Source organism: Pleurodeles waltl, chromosome 1_1 (genome assembly GCF_031143425.1).
Source record: "Pleurodeles waltl isolate 20211129_DDA chromosome 1_1, aPleWal1.hap1.20221129, whole genome shotgun sequence".
Classification (NCBI taxonomy): Eukaryota; Metazoa; Chordata; class Amphibia; order Caudata; family Salamandridae; genus Pleurodeles; species Pleurodeles waltl.
The window spans coordinates 620,736,246-620,759,654 of record NC_090436.1 but is presented as its reverse complement, the minus strand read 5'-3'; the positions used below and the strand labels follow the sequence as shown (position 1 = coordinate 620,759,654).

The 23,409-nt window shown below is 43.2% G+C and overlaps 1 protein-coding gene across 10 annotated transcripts in view; it reads right to left on the bottom strand.

Moving 5' to 3' along the window:
• The window catches only part of APC (APC regulator of WNT signaling pathway), a 548,231-nt gene that overhangs the window by 186,363 nt on the left and 338,459 nt on the right, over positions 1–23,409 (bottom strand). For all 10 annotated transcript variants that reach the window (XM_069226479.1, XM_069226477.1, XM_069226482.1 and 7 more), the window contains 2 exons: positions 20,714–20,822; positions 10,177–10,290 (listed from right to left, as the gene is read on the bottom strand). In XM_069226479.1, coding sequence (XP_069082580.1) covers positions 10,177–10,290; positions 20,714–20,822 — 223 coding nt within the window. The remainder of the gene's footprint in view (positions 1–10,176; positions 10,291–20,713; positions 20,823–23,409) is intronic.

The window sequence follows — 23,409 nt, the reverse complement described above, 5'->3', positions numbered from 1 at the left end:
GAATGTATTACACTTCACTTAGGTTAATAACAGATATTTCAGGTTGTTTTCTAGCTTGACAATATCTTCACAATGTAGAAGCGTTAACATTTGTTCTATGGTATTGTAATTCAGATAAGAAAATAAGTCAGTGGATTATATCTAATTTATATCTAATTTAGTAGAGCAACAAATATCAATGCTTGCTGCACAGTGTGAAACTGCAGTCAATCGAGTTGAAGTTTAGTCCAGTCTAGCATCAGAACTGGCAAAGTACTTCATTAAGGCCCCACAATATATTTCAGGTTTAACTGTATTATTATTTTGGTTAGCAAACTCACCATGGCCTACAAATATTGGCCAGCAAAGATTTTTGCAAAGTAATGTACAAGCAAACTGTGTAACACAAGCTCTTTACCTTTCCTGCATGCACCCCTGTAGTCTACTGAATAGTATTAGTGAGGTCCTCATCGAGTCGAGAAGTGTGTAATAGGATTAATTTGGGGACACAGGCTCTACAAATTAATCTGGGCAGACATTGAGAAAACTTGCCCAGAATTAGTTGAACTGTTCTCTGTGTCAAAACTCAATCTTGTGCCCTATGTGCAATGGGTATTGCTTGCTGGACTCAAGTCATTCCTTCCTCTGTGGCGCCTTTCTGTCTCATGTACTCCATGACCCCCGCCCCACCTCCTGAAAGGCCTGAACCACTGACCCTCCTGATGTGTCGCTCTGCAAGTTTCATTCAGTTTACATCTGCAGATATCACGTGCCCTTTTAGGATAGTCATGTATCCACTGGGTTGTACCATTTTGCACTTGGATTGTGTTGTACCTCTTATCAATTACCGTTTGCACCTGATGCCTGTTAAGCCATGCCCGTTTGTATGTTACATGTGACTTTTCCAAGGTTCCTTTGGAAGCCTCCTCTTGAGACACGTGCCCTTCTGGAACACTCTTGGCTTCCTGTATAAATAGCCCTTCTCAACTTGCATCGGGGTTTGGCCTTGCATCTGTGTCCGGACTCATACCGGTAGTCCTGCTGAAGCAGATTCCCTGAATTCACCTCCTGAGTTGCTCAGATCTTCCCATGTTCCTGTCCAGTCAAGGTTTGTCATCTCCTGAGGCGCCCAGACCCTCATCTCATCATTCCTAACAACCTCGTCCAAGCACTCATCTGCCAAGCCATCCGGAAATCATCCGGCATTCTAGTCTTCTAGATCCTTTCTAATGACTTAGAGACCCTGAATTATGAGACCCCTCTCTAGTGTCTCCCTACATGAGCTACAATCCCAACTCTTCTCCAACTATTAGCAACGACCAGCCTGCTAGTTCCAAAGTCCAGCAAAGTGCTTTTCAGGCTACATACTTGCCCACAGGTTAGTGCACACTAATGTTTAGTAGTATTTGCAAGCATCTCCATTAACTCCTTGCTTATTCTGCCACTAGACACTCTTTTCAAGTCTTGGCTCCTAAACTGTGTTGCTCATGGACTACAGCCTATCTCCAGAGCAACCTTATACCTGAAATTTATGTATTGAGTGTGAGCCTGTTGTCTAGCATACCTTGGGAGAGTTTTTCGACTCCAGCCTTGAACTAAGTGTACCCGTGTTTTCTAGCATTCTGGGAAGTGCCTTCAACTCCCTCCTTTGTATCAAACATAACTTTGTTTCTAGCATATCTTGGGAGTGCCTTTAACTCCAAACCATTTTTCAAGCAAAGTGTCAGTTATTCCAACCTTGTGCCAAGAAGTAGCCTTGTTTCATATACTGCCTTGTTTTCCAGTGTAAGCCAATGTACAGAGTATAATCCAGGTAGTTTTGGTAACTCCAACCTTATGACAAGAACAATCCTTTTTTGTGTGTATTAGAACAATCGAGTTTAACCTATGTTTAGAATACAATCTTCAGAGAGTCTGTAATTTCAACCCTGTGCCATGTCTATCTAGTCTTGTTCTGAGTGAATGTAACATGGTCTCAAAAAATACCTTAATAGTTGTTTAACTTACAACCTATGTGCCCAGAGTAACTGGGTTTTCTATTTCTTGTGTTTTTAATTCCACGGAGTGCAGATTTTGGAGTAGCAATAACTCCAGTCTATGTTTTGTGTTTACCCGTGAAGTTCCATCACTCTACCTAGTACTTCATTCTTCTTCGAGAGTTCCAGAAGATTCCATTTAAGTATCTGGTTGATCTGCTCCCATGTTATGATTATTTAAGAAACCATTAAATGTGAAACATTGAAAGCATTTTATTATAAAACTTGCAGGGGAGTTATGCACTGATGGCAATTGCCTCTTCTTGTTTCCAGTGTACTGCATTTTCACGTTAACCAGAATTGGTGCCTCGCAAATATCCATCTTTGATTAACTCAGAAGGCCAAGAAGTGACAACCCTGTTAAGGAGAGTAGCACAGTCGCTGAGCAGAACCAGTAACACAAGTTTTCATTTATTATTTTGTCCCTTCTCCTCTTTTCCCCCTGGAGGCAGGCCTGGAACTATGAGCACTGCCCCTGGTCCAGGCTTCTTCGTAATTGGGAGTGGGGGGTCCAGCATCAGCTTTCATGTCGTCCCCGTGGTTGAAACCAAGTGAGTGCATGACACTTGATAGCGTGGGCATGCGTGGGCATGTAAGCTCCCTAAGTTGTGGACTAGCATTGTATACATCATTTCCAAATTACTTCAAAGGCCTTTAGTTTATTTTCCAATGCTAAAGCAATTCTCTTCATAGCCAGGACTTACCATAACTGAGTAATAAGTATTGAAAATGTGGGAACAATTGTTTGGCTATAGAGTGCTAGGAGGCATTGTATTCCAGATACTATGGCCACACCTAGCTGCCTACCCCTAAGAGATTTGGGGGGGCAGGGTGGTGGTGGTGGTGTGATTCATTTGTACAGCGTGTCGCTTGGGTCTCCAGGGGTGAAGCAACACTCCAGTGGGGCCCAGTCCCTTTTGCTCAGACCCCCTCAAGCGCTCCTCTTGAGTTGGCTCTTGATTCAAACCTGTTAGCAGCAGCCAAAATTTATTTTCACAGGGCAGGTCGAACTTCTCAAGCTGCTTCAATGAACACAGGAATAGCTGGCATTCATAGGGACTATGTTGCTGGTGGTAGTCTTCTGGTTAGTGCTAAACAAACTGGGTTGGTGAGGAGGTGATAAATTGCACAGCCTGCTTGATGCCACTGCTGGCCCTCTCCTCCCACAATCTATTTTAAAGCATTGTAACATTTTTTACACAAGATTAGCACCTTTATCTAAAAAGTCCCAAGTCCATATCACTAAAAAACAAGAATGCATGTACAGGATCAAAGGTTCAAAAACCAATAAAAATATTCTGAGATAAAATGGATCAAGGTAGTCCAGTTACTAAAAAAACAAAGACACACAAGTTCTGGGACTTAATAAATACCATCAAGGGTTATACATTTAAACCAAGCCACAATATGATACAGGCTTGTGCATTAGGCACCTTGGTGATCAAATTATATGTTAGTGTTCCAGGGACAAATATTCATCCAAATACATAAACGACTTTTTAAATAATTCAAATTTGGAGGTCAACTTTACTTTATTTTCAGAGAAAGATATTACAATTTGACTGGGTCTCTGCAACCCATTTAAAAAATAGCGTTCCTGAATTATCTAAAAGTAATCTACCGTTTAGGTGCATAAAATTGTTTCCTCTTTTTAAGCAATGTGTAGGAAACAGTATGATTTTAGAATCACTGCAGTGTTTGATACTGCATATCCTATTTAGGAAAGGGGTTCTGAAATGTCCAAATAAATACTGCTTTATAATGGCATTAAAGAGAAAAGCAAAACTGTATGCAATACAATATTTCCCAAAACCCAGACATACTTTCATAAAAATAGAGCCCTTAGATATTATAGCCATACGTATGTTGAGAACTATGACCCTGGCTGACAAACGTAATTTATTCCTCTGATTTTCAGATTACTCAGCAACATTTGACCATGTTAATCACAATTTGCTTTGTCAGAAGCTTTAACACCGAGGCATCTCAGACTATCAAACCACTGTATTTGAAAACTGGGTAAGAGCAAAGAAGAGCAATGAAACTACAGTGGCAGACAAGATTACGGCTAATAAAAGCCTCAAACAAGACTGCATATTGGCATCCCTCCTTTTCAGTTTGTATGCAGCTGACCTTCAGGAAGCATTGAGTAAAATGCAAGTTTTTCCACTTACTGGGTCACATTTTCTGTATGTAGATAAAACTACGTTTTTGAGTCAAACAGTGTTGGGCATACTGCATTCGTTGTAAGCATTTGGAGGGTAAAACATTAAAAACAATCTGCTAAATAAACTCAATACTAAACTGCTAATTTTTGGAAAACGAAAACAAACTTCAGGGAAAACTGGGGACTGGAGACTAGGTATTGAAGGTGTTGACCTAGTCCAATCAGAAAGCCCATATAATTCGAGTGGACAGCAAAGCAAAATAACTGTTTTTTGCTTTTAACAAAATGTATTGGTATTTGATATCTTCTTCTGCTTTGCCTGTGTTGAAAGTCAATCATGCTAGATAGGACTCCTGTTTATAGTATGAGATAGAGCACTTTCAAGGGAAAATGGGGCAAAGGCTAAATAAATGCTTTGGTACTATAATAAATGGGATCACTTAAGCTTGCATGATCTTTTGAAGTAAAATCTACAACCACTTTGAAGCCGTCAACAATAGATAATTTCTGGGATTTCCATGGGGCAGTTTTAATTCTTTTCACAATCTAAAAAAACTGAAACTGAAGGAAATTTATTTTTATCTGATGAAGGTTTGCTTAGTCGATTGAAAATATTAAAATATATTCTTTCACCATAAATAGATCCTTATCTACAATAATTTAAATGAGTTAGTAAACAAAACGGTCAAGTATAAGTTTAAGGTTTATGCTTCTGCATCTGATCAAAGGAATTCAGGGAGGTTGGAATAAATTTGTTATGAGGCCAATACACATTTTTGTATTTTCAGTGGACTCCAGCATAGATCGTAAAAGACTCAGGACTTGCCATCTTTAGTAGTCTACATTCTTGCTGGGTCAAACAAGCCATATTTTACCTCTAGATGGCAAAGCCGTGGTCGGAGGAACAAGAATGGGACAAGAATGCTTTGCGGGGGTCGTTAGTTTCTTTAGAAAAGTCCACAGTGATTCTGACCTCATATGCCTCTGCCTTGAATGGGTCATGGGAGCAAGCTTATAGGAGAAGTTGAGAGGCCTGTCTGTGTCGCAGGAGACAAGCGATGATCAAGCAAGGTCGTGTTGTGCTGTCCATCCGTTTAGGGCCTAGGCGATGGGCTCTCTGAAATTTCAGCGGTGGATCAAAGGAGAGTCCAGTTAGCGCGGGGAGGGTATTTTGTAAACAGATTTGGAGGTTCGCTCCTTTTGTTTGTTCCAGGATCCCGAAAAACCTGACATTGTCCCTGCGGCATCTGTCTTCTAAGTCTATTAGCTTGCTTCTTAGGCATAGTATTGCCTGGTCTCTGTCCGGTGTGGTCTTCAGGTGATCCTCTATGGTTGAAACAAGCGGTTCTAGCCCCAGCACTCGAGTTTGTAAACCCGTTATGTCTGTTCATATTGATTTCGTCTCTTCTGCCACCGAGGATATATTTTAGTCCATTCCTTCTAGTCTGCCACCAACCGCAGATATTTCTTGTAGTATGCGCTCCATTGTGGTGTCCTGCTTTGATGCGTCAGTGCCATTAGGTGGAGCCTTGTGGCAGCCATTGGTCGTGAGTGCTGGAGGGCTTCGAAGAAGAGAAGTTGTCTCACTGGTCTACTAGCAGCTTTACCAGTAGCTCTGCCGCTGGGCATTTCCAGGCCTGGGTGTTGATGTAAGTGCTTCTTGTCTCAGGCCTGGGTGGCTGTATTCTTGGGTGAAAGTCGATTCCTCAATGGGGAGGGAAGCTTTTGCTACAGTAGGGTCCGTCCTAGGGCGTGTAGTGGCAGGGTTTGTGACCGTGGTCTGTAATTCTCTTGTTTCTCCTCATGAGGTCCGGATTCTGCAAAAGGCGAGGTTGGCAGTGGGGGGGGGGGGGAGGGGCTACTTTCTTTGTGGTGTAGTGCTCACTTAGAGGCCTCGCCGGTGTCTTCTCTTATGCTGCCAGGTTGTCGAGTGTTCTGGAGGGGTGATTTAGCGTTGTGGGCCTCGGAACGTCTGATTTGGTAGGGAGCTCTACAGTGTATGTTGCAGTTTGGGGCTCTGTTTCTGTTCCGCTGGAAACCGTTTCTAACCTTGTGTGAAGCTGTCTGTGTTTGCTAGGGCAGAGGGGGGAGATCCTGCCCTTTTGGGTGCCCTGTCTCACGTTCGGGTCCAAGTCATCCTTTCCGACATCCGGGCTCGTAGTCTCCCGCTAGAAATGGTGGTCAGGATAGATGTAGGTGATCCCCCAGGTCTGCTTTCAGGTTAGCAACCGCTTCAGACCATTAGGTTTTGCTGAATCTCAGGAGGGACTGGCAGAAGAAAAGGATGGAGAGGCACGTATACAATGGTCCAGTATTAAACTGCTTCAGACCTGTCCCCTGTGGAGAAGTACGTGGCAGCTCATGGTTTCTCCCGCACACAAGGATCCTCATTCAGAGTACGCTGCTTCCCAGTGGAGGAGAGTTGGGAGTGTGGTCGAATAAGGGAGGGGGCAGAGGGAGGACCCCTACTTCAGATTGTGTATAGTAGTTGGTGGGAGCAAAAGCAAAAGGGAGGACATCCAGTCCGAGGCGTGCAGCAATCTCTCCTCCTGAAATGGGTGGTCCTCGCCTCAATGGCTACGTAGCAACATCTCCTGGCAGTTTGGACTCCATAGCAGAAGTGGTGTGTCTCCCTTGGGGCTTGTGGGGAAAGCAGGCATTGGACTCAGGTGTTAATTCAGTGTGGGAGAGGGGGGCAGGTAGCACTGGTGATATCTGTTGAAAAATGGTGAGAAATGATGGAGAAAAGAGGGGGAGGGCATCACTTTTTTGCCTCAACTCCTTGTCTCCGCCATTGTCAAGGTGCCACTGTGCTCGGCGTGTGCATCCCCCTCTCACCAGATCATGAGCGTGCAGATGTTTTTGGCCTCCTCACCGGGGGAGCTGAGGGCATACAATCGCTCTGTGGCGGCTGCCGCAGGGTAGTGCGGGCCTCCTCTGGGGTTGCGCGGTGTTTCAGAGCAGTTTTTCCCTTCTGTGGTTCTCGGGCAGGGGGAGGAGCAGGGTCTGCAGTGCGTTCTCCCCCTTCTTGCAGCCCAGCCCGTCCGAGACACAACGCCAGTGTGTGAATCCTGCTGCAAGGCCCCCGACTCTGCTCACCAGGTCGTTGCAGGTTTTCTCAGCGTGGGAGGGGAAAGAGTCCATCCAGCAGGTTCCCGTCCCTTTCTCAGTGTCTGCGGGGTCTGGCTATGCTTCATGTGGTGTTCTGGGTAGTCTCCAGCTGCTCCCACCTCCACCCAGGGCCCGTCCTCGCACGGGGCTCTCTATTCAGGCGGCCATCTCAGAGCGTGGCAGGACAAGGCCCCCTCCAGGATACTTTTAAATAACGCCTGAGGACACTATTTCTTGTGCGCAGCATTTCAACTGTTAAAGAGGTGGCAAATCTTTGTTTTGTCAGCACAAATCTTGAATTAATAAGGAGATCAAAGAATGTTTTGTGAAGTACGTCATAGAAAAAAAGGGGAATCTCTCATTCTAAGCTATGATGGATGTTTGTGAGTTTGTTAAACTTTTTGCAATGATTTAATTAAACACACAAACTACTGGAAACAAAAACTTGGTGATGAAACACATCTTTTTGGGGGTCGATATATTAGTATTCTGCATGCAAGACATGTGGTTCTGACAGGTTCTCATACCAAGGATAACACACAGTGATGGTGACTATTTCCCTAGAATGAAACACATACGTTATGTATGTAAGCTGCTGCAAACATTTAAAGTCATGACACGCATTACCACAAGACAACACCGGGGGGATAAGCTGTGCAATCAGAAGAAGAAAGTAAAGTAAAAACAACCAAGCACAGAGAAATACAAAAACTTAAAATGAGGGGCTAGACCTCACCATGAATTTGTTGAAAACAAGAGAAGCAGATTCCGATCAATACAGATGGGTGGTAAAAATGGAACTCCCAAGGGCAGGTACAAGGGGAGGTATGGAACGCATGCATATTGCATATTGGCATCCAGAGCTCTTAGGTAGGACAGGATTTTACCTTTGACTTACAGTGCGTTCTTGAAGCAAAATCTGTCCCACCAGTCACATCAGAAGGCTGCATCCTGAAAAGCAGCTTCAAAGTCAGATATATTTGAATTTATACCTTAGGAATAACCGGGCACTCGGGATCCTCCAGGGGAAGTCTTCAAACGCTTAAGTCTTTCACTAACTGTAAGAAACAATACCTAACTGAATTGGGAGGGAGGTAGCAGTAGAACCTTCCTTGTTTCCTGCAGGTCTTCCAAACTATTTCCAATAAACATAATCCACTTAATAACATCTTCAATTCTATAAGCTTTACAACTGGTGTAAAATTTCTTTCAGTTCCCTGGACAGACAGGCAATTCTTTGAGTAGGATTTCAGGCCCCTGGTCCTGAAACCCTTAGTCTTCCAGGCCCTCAAAGCGTATATTGCAGAGCTGACGAGAGACTGCAATGGGGGTCTGTTCAAACAGAGATGTAGACAAAACATCTATTTTTTTGTGGCAGGTACATCAGGTATTTTTCAGCCTTCTCTCTTCTTTAGTCCTTAACAGAGGTCAGCTGATTTAGCATGGGTTTCAAAGAAGACACGTTGATACCGCACTGGTAGATACCAATGTATCAATCCTAAGTGTTTCTTAACATGTCCCACCAACCTTTTTACTGCAAAAGGATGGAAGACAAAGCCTGTAAGACTTGGCTTATGGTCAGCCACATTTCATCAAGCATATTGTGTGGACAAAATAGCAAATATCTTGGTTCGTAAACCCATCAAATGCTGTACACATACACTGCACAATTCTCAGAGAAAACAGGTTTTAGGTCTTTTGGAAACCATCAAACCAAAGTGACTACAGAGCCTACAACAAAGCAAAACACAGTGTGTGAATCAGTTCACACATCCATCATAAGCTCAAGGCATGGTTCTGGGATCTCCTCCACTAATCAGTCTCTTGTGTAGCACTTTAACAGAAACCAAGAAGGCAGATAGTTGACAGTAAGGGTCATCTGTATTCCTCAATAGTCTCCAAAGAGTTTACTGAAACATGTAATCAGTAACGGAATACAATTATAAAACCTATACTTCAAATAACTATACATCAACTTAATAAGATTGAATTATGATTAATATTTGGGAGTTCTGACCCTAAACCAACTTCAATCACTACTACAAGTCCTGAGAATTTTGTAAGCCAAGAGATTTTAGGACATGTGCTTCTGAAATGAATGCTTCTACAGTATAAGTGATAGATGGAATACTTGAATTAATCTTTGCCGCTGTACTTACTCAGGGCTGCATGCCAGTCTGTCGTTAATTAGCACACCATGTCATTTCAGTTTAGACCCAGACGTACACAAATCAGTCTTGCCTTTGCGCCAATAGAACAGTCCAGCCCATACTACCAAGCCTTTATGCGTCCTGAGTAACTACCAGTGGCTGAGATCAAATCAAACTTTCCATGTATATTTTTGTGTGATAGCCTAAGTGCAGTGGGTACGCCTAGATGTGGGTCCAATGCTCACTGTGCATTTGGAACCAAGTTGCACCTGTCTGATGAACCAAAATGAGGGCAAAACAGGTCTTGAGTTGGTTGTGTTCTAATTCAGAGAGGACCTGGCCTTTTCCTATCCCACTGTGGGGTGTCTGAAAGTGGGTACAGCAACCAATCAACTGAGATATTTGCTTTAACAGACTTCATCTGACGTTCATAAGTATTCTTAAATTCTAAGAAAAAGAAATTAAGGAATGTGCAAGATTTTTCCATAGGAATCAAAGCAATGTTCCTCCCTTTTAGAAGCTGCCAAGAATGCCAGGATTGATGCAACAATATTTCAATTAGTTGAGAACCTTTAAAGCCATGAATATCTGTCCCGTTATCTTGCTGCATGAATATGAAACTCAATTAAAGTCCAATTTTGAATATTAAAAACAGCAATATATTAAGATACATTTAGCAGATCTAAATCTTCATGTACATTAATAAGCTGCACACCATTTTTTTTTTAATTACCTGTGCACGCTTCTCCATGTCTTGGCAGGTGCCTAGTTGTTCTTCCATTGCTGCTCTAATTTGTCTGGCCTCAAACTCCAGTTGTCGCCTTGTCATGTCTGTCTGCAATGAGAACTGAAACAACAACATGTCTCAGTGAAATCTGAAAAAATGGCAACAATCTATAGACTGGTCAAAATTAGAGATGTTTATTATAAAGAATAAGATGGGAGCTCAAGATATGCCTCCATAAATCATTCTCCAGAGACAATACTACTAAACAGTTGATCACATGTGACATTTAACGTGAGGTAGGAATGAACTATGCAGATGGTGCCCACACTAAATAAAGCCTCCTGCACTACTTCAGCTCTCTACAACACCAATCTGCATTTGTATTGACCACAGCAAAAGATGCTCCATGACGGGTGTCAGAAAGCTGACCCTGTCCAAGAAAGAAGGGGCATCCATCCACCAAAGTCCTGCCTTTTATTCAGGATCAATTTTGTCACACAGTCCCCTAAATATGGACTACCACGACTAGTGTGCCAATAACCAAACCCAATGCAGCCTTGGTAGTCAATTGCAGTTGCTCCTGTTAATTTTTGCAATAGCAAGCTGGGAGCTTAAGGTTGATTGGTAGGAGGACTGTGCAGGTAACAGGCTTTCATATCAACAACAGGCCAAATGTGTCTGTATCTTTTCCTATTGAGGATTTAGCAGCACAGAACACCCCTCCCTACCGACTTCTTCAAATCTGACACTCCTATCAAATCTGATTTTCTTTAATGGTTTCCCAAATCTTTAACCCAACTACACCATTCTACATATAAAAGTATATATATGTTTATAAGCAAGAATTATTTTAAAGGTACATTTATCATGACTATGACACTCCTAATCCCACTTTTTTTTTTTTTTTTTAAACAAACCAAGGTGTATCAGGAACCACATGTATGCATGCTAAAAATCGCAACGATTGCTCCCTTCACTGTACAACCATCCCAGCTACCTTATGCGTTAAGTAGTGGGCTTTTAAGTAACGAGTGGGATTGGATTGTGGTGTTTACAATAGTAGAGTAAGGTGGCCTAATTAATGGTTTTGCAGTTGTAGCAGAGGAGGTGCCTCCACCACAGCAAAAAAGCTACCAAATTGAGTTATGTTTGCCACAAAGGCAGTAATTTGCCTCAAAGAGATATATTGTGGGAGCCCCTTCAGAGAAAAAGTGTTCAAGTCACTACCTCACCATTGTCTCACTTTCATCACATATATGATTCCACAAAATCACCTCCAAAGTAGGATCGATCTTTAGAACTAAAATGTTTAATACCCTCTGTGTGCTGGGAGTCGTCTATAGACGGGTTATTCAAATGTTTTTCCTGTGTGGAACTGAAACTATTTTAACGTTTTTTTTGCATACAGATGGCTACGAGTACTAAGGATGCTGGAAAAATAACCCTGAGCAAGACAATCCTGTGACACAATTCTTTTATCCACTACAAGCATACAGAGGGGAAAAAGCATGAGAAAGAGCAGAAAAGTATCTTGCTTCTCATGTCATTGAGAACACTACCTTTCAATATCCACTAAGTGAAGCAGCAGTGGAATGCAGAGATGAGCAAACGATGAAGGGCCAGATGTACAAAAGGATTTTACCCATTCTGTGTCTATGGGGAAAAGCTTTCGTACATATGGCCCAAAGTTACAACCATATTTCCAACTCTAATTGACCCGCTAGGAGTAAAGATGCCATTATCTGGCATCAATTCAATACTCCGAAGACCAGAGCCCTCTATCTTATCTTAACGGATTACCAAGTATATAATTATAGACATTTACCACAAGTTAGGCTTCATGAGAACATGATGCAGAGGACAGCCTGGCAGCCAAGGTGGCTATTTTTCATGGGTAAAGTCCCTGTGTATAAATGTTAACAGAACAGTTGGAGGGCCTTCAAAGTAATCTTGTTTAAAATTCCCTTATTTAGGAGATATATAATTAGCCATGATATAACAGAGTAGAAGACTTAAAAAGAAGGACTTATGCACCTGATAGCAGATGAACTTCTGCTGAACATTAAGGGATGTCGTATTTGTGCTCTTAGTACCAATTAAGCAGAATATAAGATGTTATGCAACACAGAGAGAAAAAAAGGTCCGACATAGAAGAAAAGAGTTGACAAAAAACTCACGGGAAAAAGATCTACTTATACTGAGAAAAATGTGAAAGGCTGTACAGGGTTTAGATGGTAAGAAAGCATATAACAGCTAACCTAAGCTGTAGAGTTTTTAAAGAACTATTTGCCTTTCCCTTGTTGACATGCGCTTTGCAAACAAAAATAAATCTGCAATATTATAACAGAGCAAAATAGACTAGCATCTTATCAGTAGTGAAACATATATATGCACATAATGGTACTTTCATTATTGAAGGAGAACCAACTGTTTGTTTTTGGTAGACATTAAACTGAGGCCACAACATTCAAACAAACAGCCTGGAATTGAGTTAGCTGAGAAATACTCAACATTTATGGTGGTGCAGACAATAGTAAGCCTGACTTCTCACATCTTAATGAGCAAAAAGGAAACAGATGTGCTTACATTTCTTGTGCTACTTCAAGATCTAGTTGCAGGTTAGCAGTCTTCCCTTGTGCCTTTTTAAGTATGAAAAGATATTTCCCAATGCCCCTTTCAATATCTTCTATATCTAAGAATCTGGAAGTACCTTGAATAACATCCCTGACCCCTTTCCTGCTCTGGAACCACCTCCACTGCACCCTTTAACAGCAGATTTTGACCCTCCAACAACAACAGGTGATCCTCTGAACAAAAAACAGAGTGCTGGAGAGGGACGGGGGGGGACTCCAGAAAAGGAAGGGCATACCCATTTCCTACAATGCTCAACACCCATGAGTCTGATGTTATTGACTCCCGCTCCTGAAGTAAATGAATTAATCTTCCCCTAAGGGCAACACATGCTGCTGAAAGGGGAGAGAACTAGGGCTGCTTTCCCGACAGGTTCCCAGCAGAAGATGAAGTGGAGGTGGAGGAAGGCTGCTAGGCGGCACCATGTTGCCTAAGTCATCCCTGACCCCTGTAGGATCTCTATAGAGGGTTGACAGATTGTTGTCCCTGGAACTGCTGCCTCCCACGAAAGTAGGAGCTGCGGCCAAATCCCCTAAATATTCTGAGAGGTCTATAGGCCGATGTGAAAGACTGGAGACCCAGAGACTTAGCCGTGGCCCTACTCTCCTTGAATCTCTCAAGTGCTGAGTTAGTCTGCTCTCCAAATTTGCTTCGACCCATCAAAAGGGAGGTCAATTATTGTGTACTGAACATCCGGGGGAAACCCTAATCCCCTTAACTATGCATGCCTTCTTCTGGCCACCGATGTACCCATGGCCCTGGCAACAGAGTCCGCAGCATCTAGGCCAGACTGCATGACCCTGCTTAGCTGCTGCCCGACTATCTTGCAACAGCTCTTTAAAATGCTCCTGCACATATTGCAGTAGCTTAGGAATCCGCGTCCTTAGCAGAGCCCATCATCGCTTTGATGCATCTGCCCAAGACATACATAGGGTTCACAGATTTTAACGCCATGCTACATGAGGAAAACAACTTCTTTGCAGTCTGTTCCAGATGTTTCGGCTCCCTATCTGCAGGACTTGTAGGGAAGGAGTCAAGAGCTGATTTAGCAAATCAAGAAGCCTGGACCACCAGAATTTCAGGTGTTGGATGTTGGCTAAGGAATTGCGGGTCACCTGATGCAGCCCTATATCTCCCAGCGATGACCTTGAATAAAGCAGGAGTAGACCGGTTTCCGCCACAAATCCAGAACAGGCTCCGACAAGGCCTCATTAAAGGGTAGCAAAGGTTATGATGTGATGTAGCAGAGGAGAAGTGGAGAACCTCACTCAGTATGTTGGATTTTAGCTCTGATGTTGCCAATGGCAACTCTAAAAGGTCAGCAGCCTTCCTGATCACACTGATATGAAGTAACCTATGGAGGTGGAATACCTCCAGGAGATAGCAATTCCCATTCAGGAAAAGTATCTAGACCGCTTGCCACTTAAATTCCTTCAAAACCATGAGCATGTAAAGGGATTTCTCCTTCCTCCAAATCCCAATATTTCTCCTAATACTGCTGCTCCTTTAAGATTCTCAATGCCTCTCTTCTTGATCTTAATCTAGACTCCAATCTCAGCATTTATAAAGAACGAACTGATGCCGAGGATGTATGATGTGGCGTCGGAGAAGCCTGAACTGGTACCAGGACCTTTCCCCTGGTAGGCGTTGAATGACTCAACTCCAGATAAACATTATCTGGACATCAGTATCAGCGCCGTCATCCCTGAAGGTGATGGAACTATCGGCAAAAGGGGCATAAAAGGAGCTTGTTTATATGGCACCGGGATGCCTAGATTAAAGGCTAATGGACCTGTGAGGCCCACAGGCGCAAAACCAGTGGTCGTGGCTCTGTTAAAAATGCTAAACATAGCATTAAAAAATGCAGATGAATCTGCACAACGAGTCGGGAAGGCTGGATATTCTACTCAAGGCTGGACCCCACTTGACTCCCGCTCCTCAATCTCCTGCTCTGATAGAGAAGCAGGAGAGAACTGTGCTGTAGCACTTGCGGGCCATGCCCAGATCTCCACCAAAGATGGTGCCAGTGAGGTCTCTGCCGACTTCGGCTGTGGAGGCGAAAGGGTAGGGCTCATCTCCCAAGTTGAACTGCGCCGAGACTTGGGCGCCTATGACAAGGTCCTCAGACTGACATCTCAAGATGAACGACGCCGAGAACCGTGACGACAACACTTCTTATGTGAATGAGATCTATGAGATCTAGGAGATGAAGACTCTTCTCGAGACCTAGATCTTGAAGACTCCTCTTTAGGCCTGGATCTTTGACAGCCCCGTTTTTCCTTCTTGGCCCTCGCTAGGAACAGCCTAGGTTCTCTCTCTTTAAGTGCCTTTGAGTTCATACTCTGGAAAGAAGAGCATCCCTAACATCGTGGTTGGAACTCAGACACCAAAGACAACTCTCGAGAGGGTCAGTTACAGACATATGACCCCCACACTCCCTGCAAGGCTTAAAGCCCGACTTCTTCGACAGAGACATTGTCTCACGAAAAAAGATTTTAACAAAGAGCTCCCTTGACACAGTGTAACACCTGGAAATGTAGAAAAACAGATAGCATTGAAGGTGCACAAAAAAAGGGAACTGACGTCAGCACACCAGCGAGGACTTCTAAAGGCTCAGATGATGTCAGATGGAGTCATATGCGAAGCCGTTCCATTAGGACATCCTCGTCGACATGGAGAGCTACAAAGAAAAGATTTCCATTGAATGATGGCGCACTGGGAGTATTCAAAAGTTGAGGAATCCACAGGTAGATGTAGCCATCAGAAACTGGTTTATGAAACAGCAGGGCATAGAAAATGAAAAACCTTTTGCAATTCAAAACAAAAATGTCAGCAGTTATTTTCCTTATAACTAAACACTAGCTTGTATACCGAAAGGGTTAAGAAATCAACCGGCATTAATTGCAGGCTGTGCAATACATATATGGAATCCATCATACACAGTCTGCATCTACCCTGCTTTGTTACCCCTCCCCGTGATATCTGATTACATCAGCGTGCGATCAGAGGTCCCCTCCATTGCGCTGGAAGCATGGCTTTCAGCACTATTCGAGGAGAAACAGATTTGTTTCTCCTTGGTGCGGGGGCAGGGGAGGTCACAGGAAGGCATGAAAAGGAAAGGAAAGGCTTTTTATGTCCTCGCATAGCGATCGGGCTGCAGGAATGCCCACTAGACACCAGGGATTTTTTTGTTTTTGTTTACTATAATAAGGGGTGTGATCCGTTAGACAAGAGTCACTTCCCAGGGGGGGTAATTTTTTATTAGGCCATTTCTGCCCCCTTTGGGGGCAGATCGACCTATTTTTCTAAGGACAATCTGCCCCCAAGGGGGGCAGAAACCACTAGACACCAGGGATTTTATTTTCTGGACACTTTCACAAAAGGCAAGGCAAGAGTCGCTCCATTGGGGGGCAAATTTATTTTAGGCCATTGCTGCCCCCCTTGAGGGCAGATCGGCTTATTTTAATCAGGCTGATCTGCCCCCAAGGGGGGCAGAAACCACTAGGAACCAGCAATTTTTTTATTATTATTATAATTTTTTTACAGATGGGGAGCAACCCCTTAGGCAAGGGTCACTCTCCTGGGGGGGGCAAATTTATTTTAGGCCATTTCTACCCCCTATTTCTAGTAGAAACTACTTAGGCAATTGGGATTGGAGTGTGCGGTTTGTCTGGGGGGGAGCAGCCCCTTGGGCAAGGGTCGCTCCCCATGGGGGCACATTACAGTTGGCCATTTCTGCCCCACTTGGGGGCAAATTGGCCTACTTATGTAAGGCCCATCTGCCCACGGGGGGCAGAAAACACACAAGTGTTTTTTTGTGAGAAAAGAGGGTGGCCATACCCCCACCCCAAATAAATGGGGACAAAGTTGTTCTGCCCACAAGTGGGCAGATGGGGCAATTACCCCGGATCCACTCCCCAGGGGGTCAGAAAGCCTACTAGATGCCAGGGAACCAACCAGTATGGGAATGGTTATGCCCCCACCCCACTGAAGGGGCTAACAGTGTTTCAGCTCCCCCCCCCCCCCCCACACTAAAAGATCTTATCCAAAAGGCAAGCAAGAGGACATTTGATTATTTTGGGTTTTGGTTTTACATTTGGGCCACAACAGCTTGGCTAACTCTCAAAATTGGCCCACTAGAATGGTGAGGGCTGCACTTTTTAGACTTTGGGATGCTGCCATGTAGAAAAATGTACGAGACCTAGACACATCTGAAAACTAAACATCTCAGTGAATCCAGGGTGGTGTGCTTCACATGCACCCCGTACCATTTTCCTACCCACAATGCCCTGCAAAGCTCCAACTTTGCTTGAAATCACAGATTTTCCCCACATTTTTGTGATGGAACCTTCCAGAACCTGCAGGAATCCGCAAAATTCATACCACCCAGAATTGTCGCATCTATACCGATACAAATTCTGCCCCACTTGTCAGCCTAAAAACGTTTTTTCCCAAACTGCCCTTTAGAACCCGCTTTCATTCCCCCTCAATTTTGACATGTTTTTGGCTTTTCCCCATCACAGGCACTTGGCCCACCTACACAAGTGAGGCATCATTTTTTAAACGGGAGACTGAGGGGAATGTTGGGTGGTAGCAAATTTGTGTCTGTGCGGTGATCCCACACAGAAATGTGAGAAAAATGTGATTATTTAGCTAAATCTGAGGTTTCTGAGGATTCTGGGTAAGAAAACCGTGGGGGATCCATGCAAATCACACCTCCCTGGACTCCCTCAGTGTCTAGTTTTCAGAAATGTCTGGGGTTGGTAAGTTTCCCTTGATGGCTGCTGAGCCCAGGGCCAAAAACGCAGGTGCCTTCCATTACCACCCTCCCCACAAAAGCAGGTGTTTTGTATTTGATCATTTTGATGTGTCCACGTAGTGTTTTGGGGCATTTCCTGTCACGGGCGCTAGGCCTACCCACACAAGTGAGGTACCATTTTTATCAGGAGACTTGGGGGAATGCTGGGTGGAAGTAAGTTTCTGCCTCCCCTCAGATTCCTGAACTTTGCATCACCAAAATGTGAGGAAAAAGTGTGTTTTGCCAAATTTTGTGGTTTGCTAAGGATTCTGGGTAACAGAACCTGATGAGAGCCCCACAAGCCACCTCATCCTGGATTACCCTAGGTGTCTCGTTTTGAAAAATGCACAGGTTTGGTAGGTTTCCCTAAGTGCCGGCTGAGCTAGAGGCCAAAATCCACAGCTAGGCACTTTTTAAAAAAAAAGTCAGATTTCAATGTAAAAATATGATGTGCCCATGTTGTGTTTCCTGTCGCGGGGATTAGGCCTACCCATCACGCAACTGAGGTACCATTTTCTTTATTGGGAGACTTGGGGGAACAGAGATTAATTGAACAAGCGTTATTGCCCCTTGTCTTTGTCTACATTTTTTCCTTCCAAATGTAAGACAGTGTGTACAAAAGACAACTATTTGAGAAATACCCTGTAATTCACATGCTAGTATGGGCACCCCAGAATTCAGAGATGTGCAAATAACCACTGCCCCTCAACACCTTATCTTGTGCCCATTTTGGAAATACAAAGGTTTCCTTGATACCTATTTTTCACTCTATATTTCACCAAATGAATTGCTATACACCCAGTATGCAATGAAAACCCATTGCAAGGTGCAGCTCCTTTACTGGCTCTGAGTACCTACGGTTCTCGATGAACCTACAAGCCCTATATATACCCGCAACGAGAAGAGTCCAGCAGACGTAATGGTATATTGCTTTTAAAAATCTGCCATAGCTGGAAAAAGTTACAGACGAAAACGTGGACAGAAATTTCTATTTTTTCACCTCAATTTCATTTTTATTTTTTATTTTAGCTGTTACTTTCTGTACGCAAACCTTGAAGGATCTACATGTATGACACCTTGCTGAATTCAGAATTGTGTCTACTTTTCAGAAATGTTTAGCTGTCCAGGATCCAGCATTGGTTTCACACCCATTTCTGTCACTAACTGGAAAGAGGCTGAATGCACAAAAAAAAGTAAAAATGTGGTATGTCCCAGTAAAATGACAAAATTATGTTGAAAATGTGGCTTTCTGATTAAAGCTGGAAAGATGGTGATTTTAGAAACACAAACCATTTGTTGTCTTCATTTTCATGAAAAAAAAAAACACAAGCTTTCTTCTGCAGCCCTTTTTTCCATTTAAAAAAAGAGAAATTGTAGCTGTATTTTGGCTAATTTCTTGGTCTCCTCCAGGGGAACCCACAAACTCTGGGTACCTCGAGAATCACTAGGATGTAGGAAAAAAAGGACGCAAATTTGGCATGAGTAGCTTATGTGGAAAACAGTTATGAGGGCAAACTGCCCCAAATAGCCAACCAAAAAACAGGCCTAGCGCACCTGAGGGGGGATAAGGCCTGGCAGCAAAGGGGTTAAATGAGAGACGAGCTTTGCTAACACCTAAGTTCAACTGGTTGAGCCTCTCTCTGTTCTCGTAGGCTGGAAGTAATGGGATGCGTTCAGGTGACATCTTCCTCTCGGCAACTGCTGAATTTAATTGCTAAACACTGGAGGGGACCCATATTTGGCCCTGGGGACAATACCAGCCTCTTTCTTCTTAGGGCCACGCACATAAAGAACAGCACTGTAGCGCTTGAAGTAACTATGCAAACTGCACGCCTGCCAAAAATTGAAATGTGCACTTTATTTGTACGTGCTTGCCAGTTTTCAGCACTTTCAATCAGTTAGATCACATGTGTTCCATACAGTTCCTTGCTTGAAGTACTTTAACAAGTGTAACTGTTTTAATGAGAACTTTTTACTACTTCTGCTTTTTATTCATGTTGCTCTCATGTACCGTTTTAGTTAACTAAGGGAGTGGTTCCAACTTGTGATCCAGGGATTCCATTGGGGGCCACAAAGCCTCCTCAGGGGGTCTGCGATGGCTTCGAAAATTAAACAGATTAATAAAGTGTATATAAATGAGGTCGCTAAATTTACAGGTGAAATTTTTAAAACGTTCTGTAAACGTCAAGGAATTTGAAATTGGAGGCTAAAAATTGAATTAGTATCCTCAGATTGATTCGTGGGAGCAGTGCAGGTGCCTCAAACAGAATATAGTACGGATGATATGTGGCTTCAATTGAACTTAGAAAAGCTAAAACCATTCCGATTAAAATTATTATTATTAAGTTTTTTTGTTTGCAAATTAATTAAAATGTGTTATTTGTGTATGCGTTTGACGAGTGTGTTCTTCTGTGTTCTAGAAATATTGTTTTACGGTTCAATTCATCCACAATCTTTAGGCCGGGGTCCCCGCCTTCCAGTAATGACTCAGTTGGTGGTCCCTGGATACCAAAAATGATTAATTGTGGGGTTCCTGTGTCCAGTAATGATAAAGTGGGGGGTCCACTGAAGTCAAAAGTCTGGGAACCACTGAACGAAGGCATGAATAAATACGTCTAGGATACTTTTTCACCTTAAACCAACGTTTTTAAAAAATGCTACTTTTTTCAGAAAAACACGTCAGTCATGCAGCCAAAAATATGCCGTAATAGTCCAAACCATGATATGGCTTATTTTGTAAATAAGTTTCCTAAACAAGGTGTAGTAAGACGTGTAGTCTATAAACAGTGCTTTAAATGGAAAACTAGAAGTGCAGGTACTCTGTAATAGAGTACCTGCTTGTTTCTGAGAAGTGCTGGTACTCTCCAATTAAAAGTATTACGTTTTTCTTGAGTTATGCCGGTACTCTCCCTCTCAAAATAAAAAAGTGCCGATACTCAGTACCGGAGAGTACCGGCCCATTTAAAGCACTGTCTATAAAGGCAAACTAACATGTCTGAAGCTCCTTGGTCAAATGTAGCTCTTGCTGCTCAGCAAAAAATACAAGCGGCTTAGCATGTATCGACAAAAGCACACCCCTGAGCACATTTCTGCAGCTCGGGGTTAACTACTCACGTTTTCAGTCAGGGGAAGGCTATCGATCCGCTTGGTCAGATTTTGAAGCTGAGCATAATACCAGTCTTTCTCTTTCTCTTCCTTTTCCAGCTCAGCTATCAGCAAGGACCTACAAAACGAAGGAGCACAGCAACCGAGATGACTAATAAAAACAACACATTTGTAGTAGTAAATTCATAAATCGCATTCGATAAACAATGCTGCCTAACAAAGTGACGGGAAAATGCTTCTCTCGCGTGATGATTAAGATTGTATTTTCGAACGCACTCTTCCAACATCTGCTGCAGACTACACTGTACTGTCAATATTACAAATGGCACTTCTGGCCTTGCCAGACTTGCCCCAGGCAGTGGACAGCAGCAGCTGAGCAGACTAAAAGCAGGAGCGCTGGAGCAGGCCAGGCAGTCACAGCCCGTTACCACTGTAACAAAGAGCACGCTCGGAAACGTGCTAGGTACATTTATTTTTGTGCCAAACAAAGCTGCAGTAGCAAGGTTAAACAATACAACATATTCAATTCCAAAGATACATATACATAATCAGTAAGCCGGGTCTTTGCCTGGTTTCCACTAGGCGGCTTTGCATATGACACTGTAAATAATTCACCCCAAATTAGAGTATTTATGCGCTCACTAAATTGCAAAAATGTAGGAAGTGATGACATACAACCGGAATTAAGTATAACCCCGAGAATCACAAAGCTTCGTGGTTCAGTAATAAGATGAAGGATAATTTGACAAAAAAAGCCCAGTTATTCTCATATGGGCTCCGGCCCGTTATACCTCTTTCAGTACACTGCACACACAAAACGAATAAAAACCTCAGGACCCGTTTCAAAACCAGAGAAAGGCAAGCAAGTCCGAGTATGAATTAAGGCTATGGGATTTTTGCAATGCAAGGTAGTGAGTGGGTGTGCACCTCCCCTTGTCAATCAATCTAGATTTAGTCATGCATACACCTCGTTCATTCCGCCAGTTTCATAGTTGCCTTAAAGTATAGCACACATACTCACAGGATTGGCATCAAGGCGGGGAGATACAAAACCAAGTGAGGACCACTGGCAAATACCTTCAATGTCCTAAAATTATTACATCACCTTGCATTCTGCATGCTATAAACTGCACTATACAGAAAGCATATAAATAAATTGCCAAATAGGTGTCAATAACAACCTTTGCGGACGATTTTTACACTGTTTTATTGGCATGAATTTTGCACAAATGTTTAACAATTTGATTTTCTTATATTGGAAAAATGTTAACTGAAGATGTCCTCTATGTATCTTACACTAAAGGCGTGACACACGTTCTTGGAAACTTTTGATAAACAGTCTGTTTTCTTTTCCATGCAGCTTTGATGAATACCGACGTTACACTTTGCGCACAGGTGTTCTGCGTGCTGGAGTTGACGTCAACAGTCAACACACACTTGCTGCAGCCAGAATCTGTACTGCTTGCAGGTGATATTCTGTGCCCAAGTCAAATCACTATACACTGCTCAGCGGGCCGGTTCTGATTCGCAAAAAGAGCAATGGGAACACTGTTAAACAACGAAACGCGCTGTATTTCCCCGCTTTTACAGCAATACAAAAACAAGACCGGGGCGCTTCTTTTCAGCAGGAAACGCGGCCTCTACTCATCGTGACTAGAGATGTATTATCAGGACGTTGTCTGCTCCTCACTAAACTGCTGCATTGCTGTCATGAAGACCGCCTTAGCTCAGGCATGACCTTGCGACGCCGTTCCCTGGACGTCTGACAAGAGAAGCATTAAAGCCTACACAATTGAAGTATTCTGGGAAAGACGAAACAGCGTTTTGACAGCGGAAACAATACCCCCACCCCCGCTCCCGACTTGCCCTTCCTGCTTCTGTTTTTTAAGTGGAAATGCAGCATTGAACGGAAGAATGTATCTATGCGTAGTTTCCTGTTCGAAAATAAACAACGATTGGCAAAGACAATGGATTTGGTCATGGCAAGCATGCATTTTCTGCAAAAGTATTAAACAGTAAAAACCAATTTGGCAAACATATAGGAGTAGCACGGCAGCCTATGAGCACCAGCCCTGGCAACTGTGCAAATCCGATCAGGTAAACAAAATTCACTAACTCGCGAGGCAGGCCAGTCAATTGATGAAACAGGCTGAGCTACTGCCCCTTGCTGCATGCTCTGCTGGGCGGAGGACCACAGTAAAGTCTCTGATCCCAAAGAACTCGGGGTCCAAATAGCGCAGTCAAATAAATACTACGTCCTGTACGAAATGCAGCATTACTGTAAGCAATGCAACAAATTTTATCATTTGCACATATTAGGAGTTTTACAGAAAACTGCAACAGCGTGCTAGCTTTGTAATTACTGGACGTGCAACTGGCCATTAAATTGGCGGAACATGTACATTGTTGTAATCGTGGAAATTTGAAAAATGAAGACGGATTTTTGTTCTTTTTTTAAAGAACGATGTGAAGTGAAAGCTGGGGCATTTTGGAAAATAGCAAACTATACCTACTGGATATTGGAAAAGATCTATGAAGTACTACCTAGAGAAATAAGGAAGCCTACAACATGTGTTAAGGGAGAGAAAGGAACATTACATTTTTTTAACAGACAGTGGGAAATTCCATATGTCTAGTATCTTTCCCCAGGTTTTTCGTTGTGGACCAGTGGATGAGGCTGCAGCCACATGCGCGTTTATAAAATG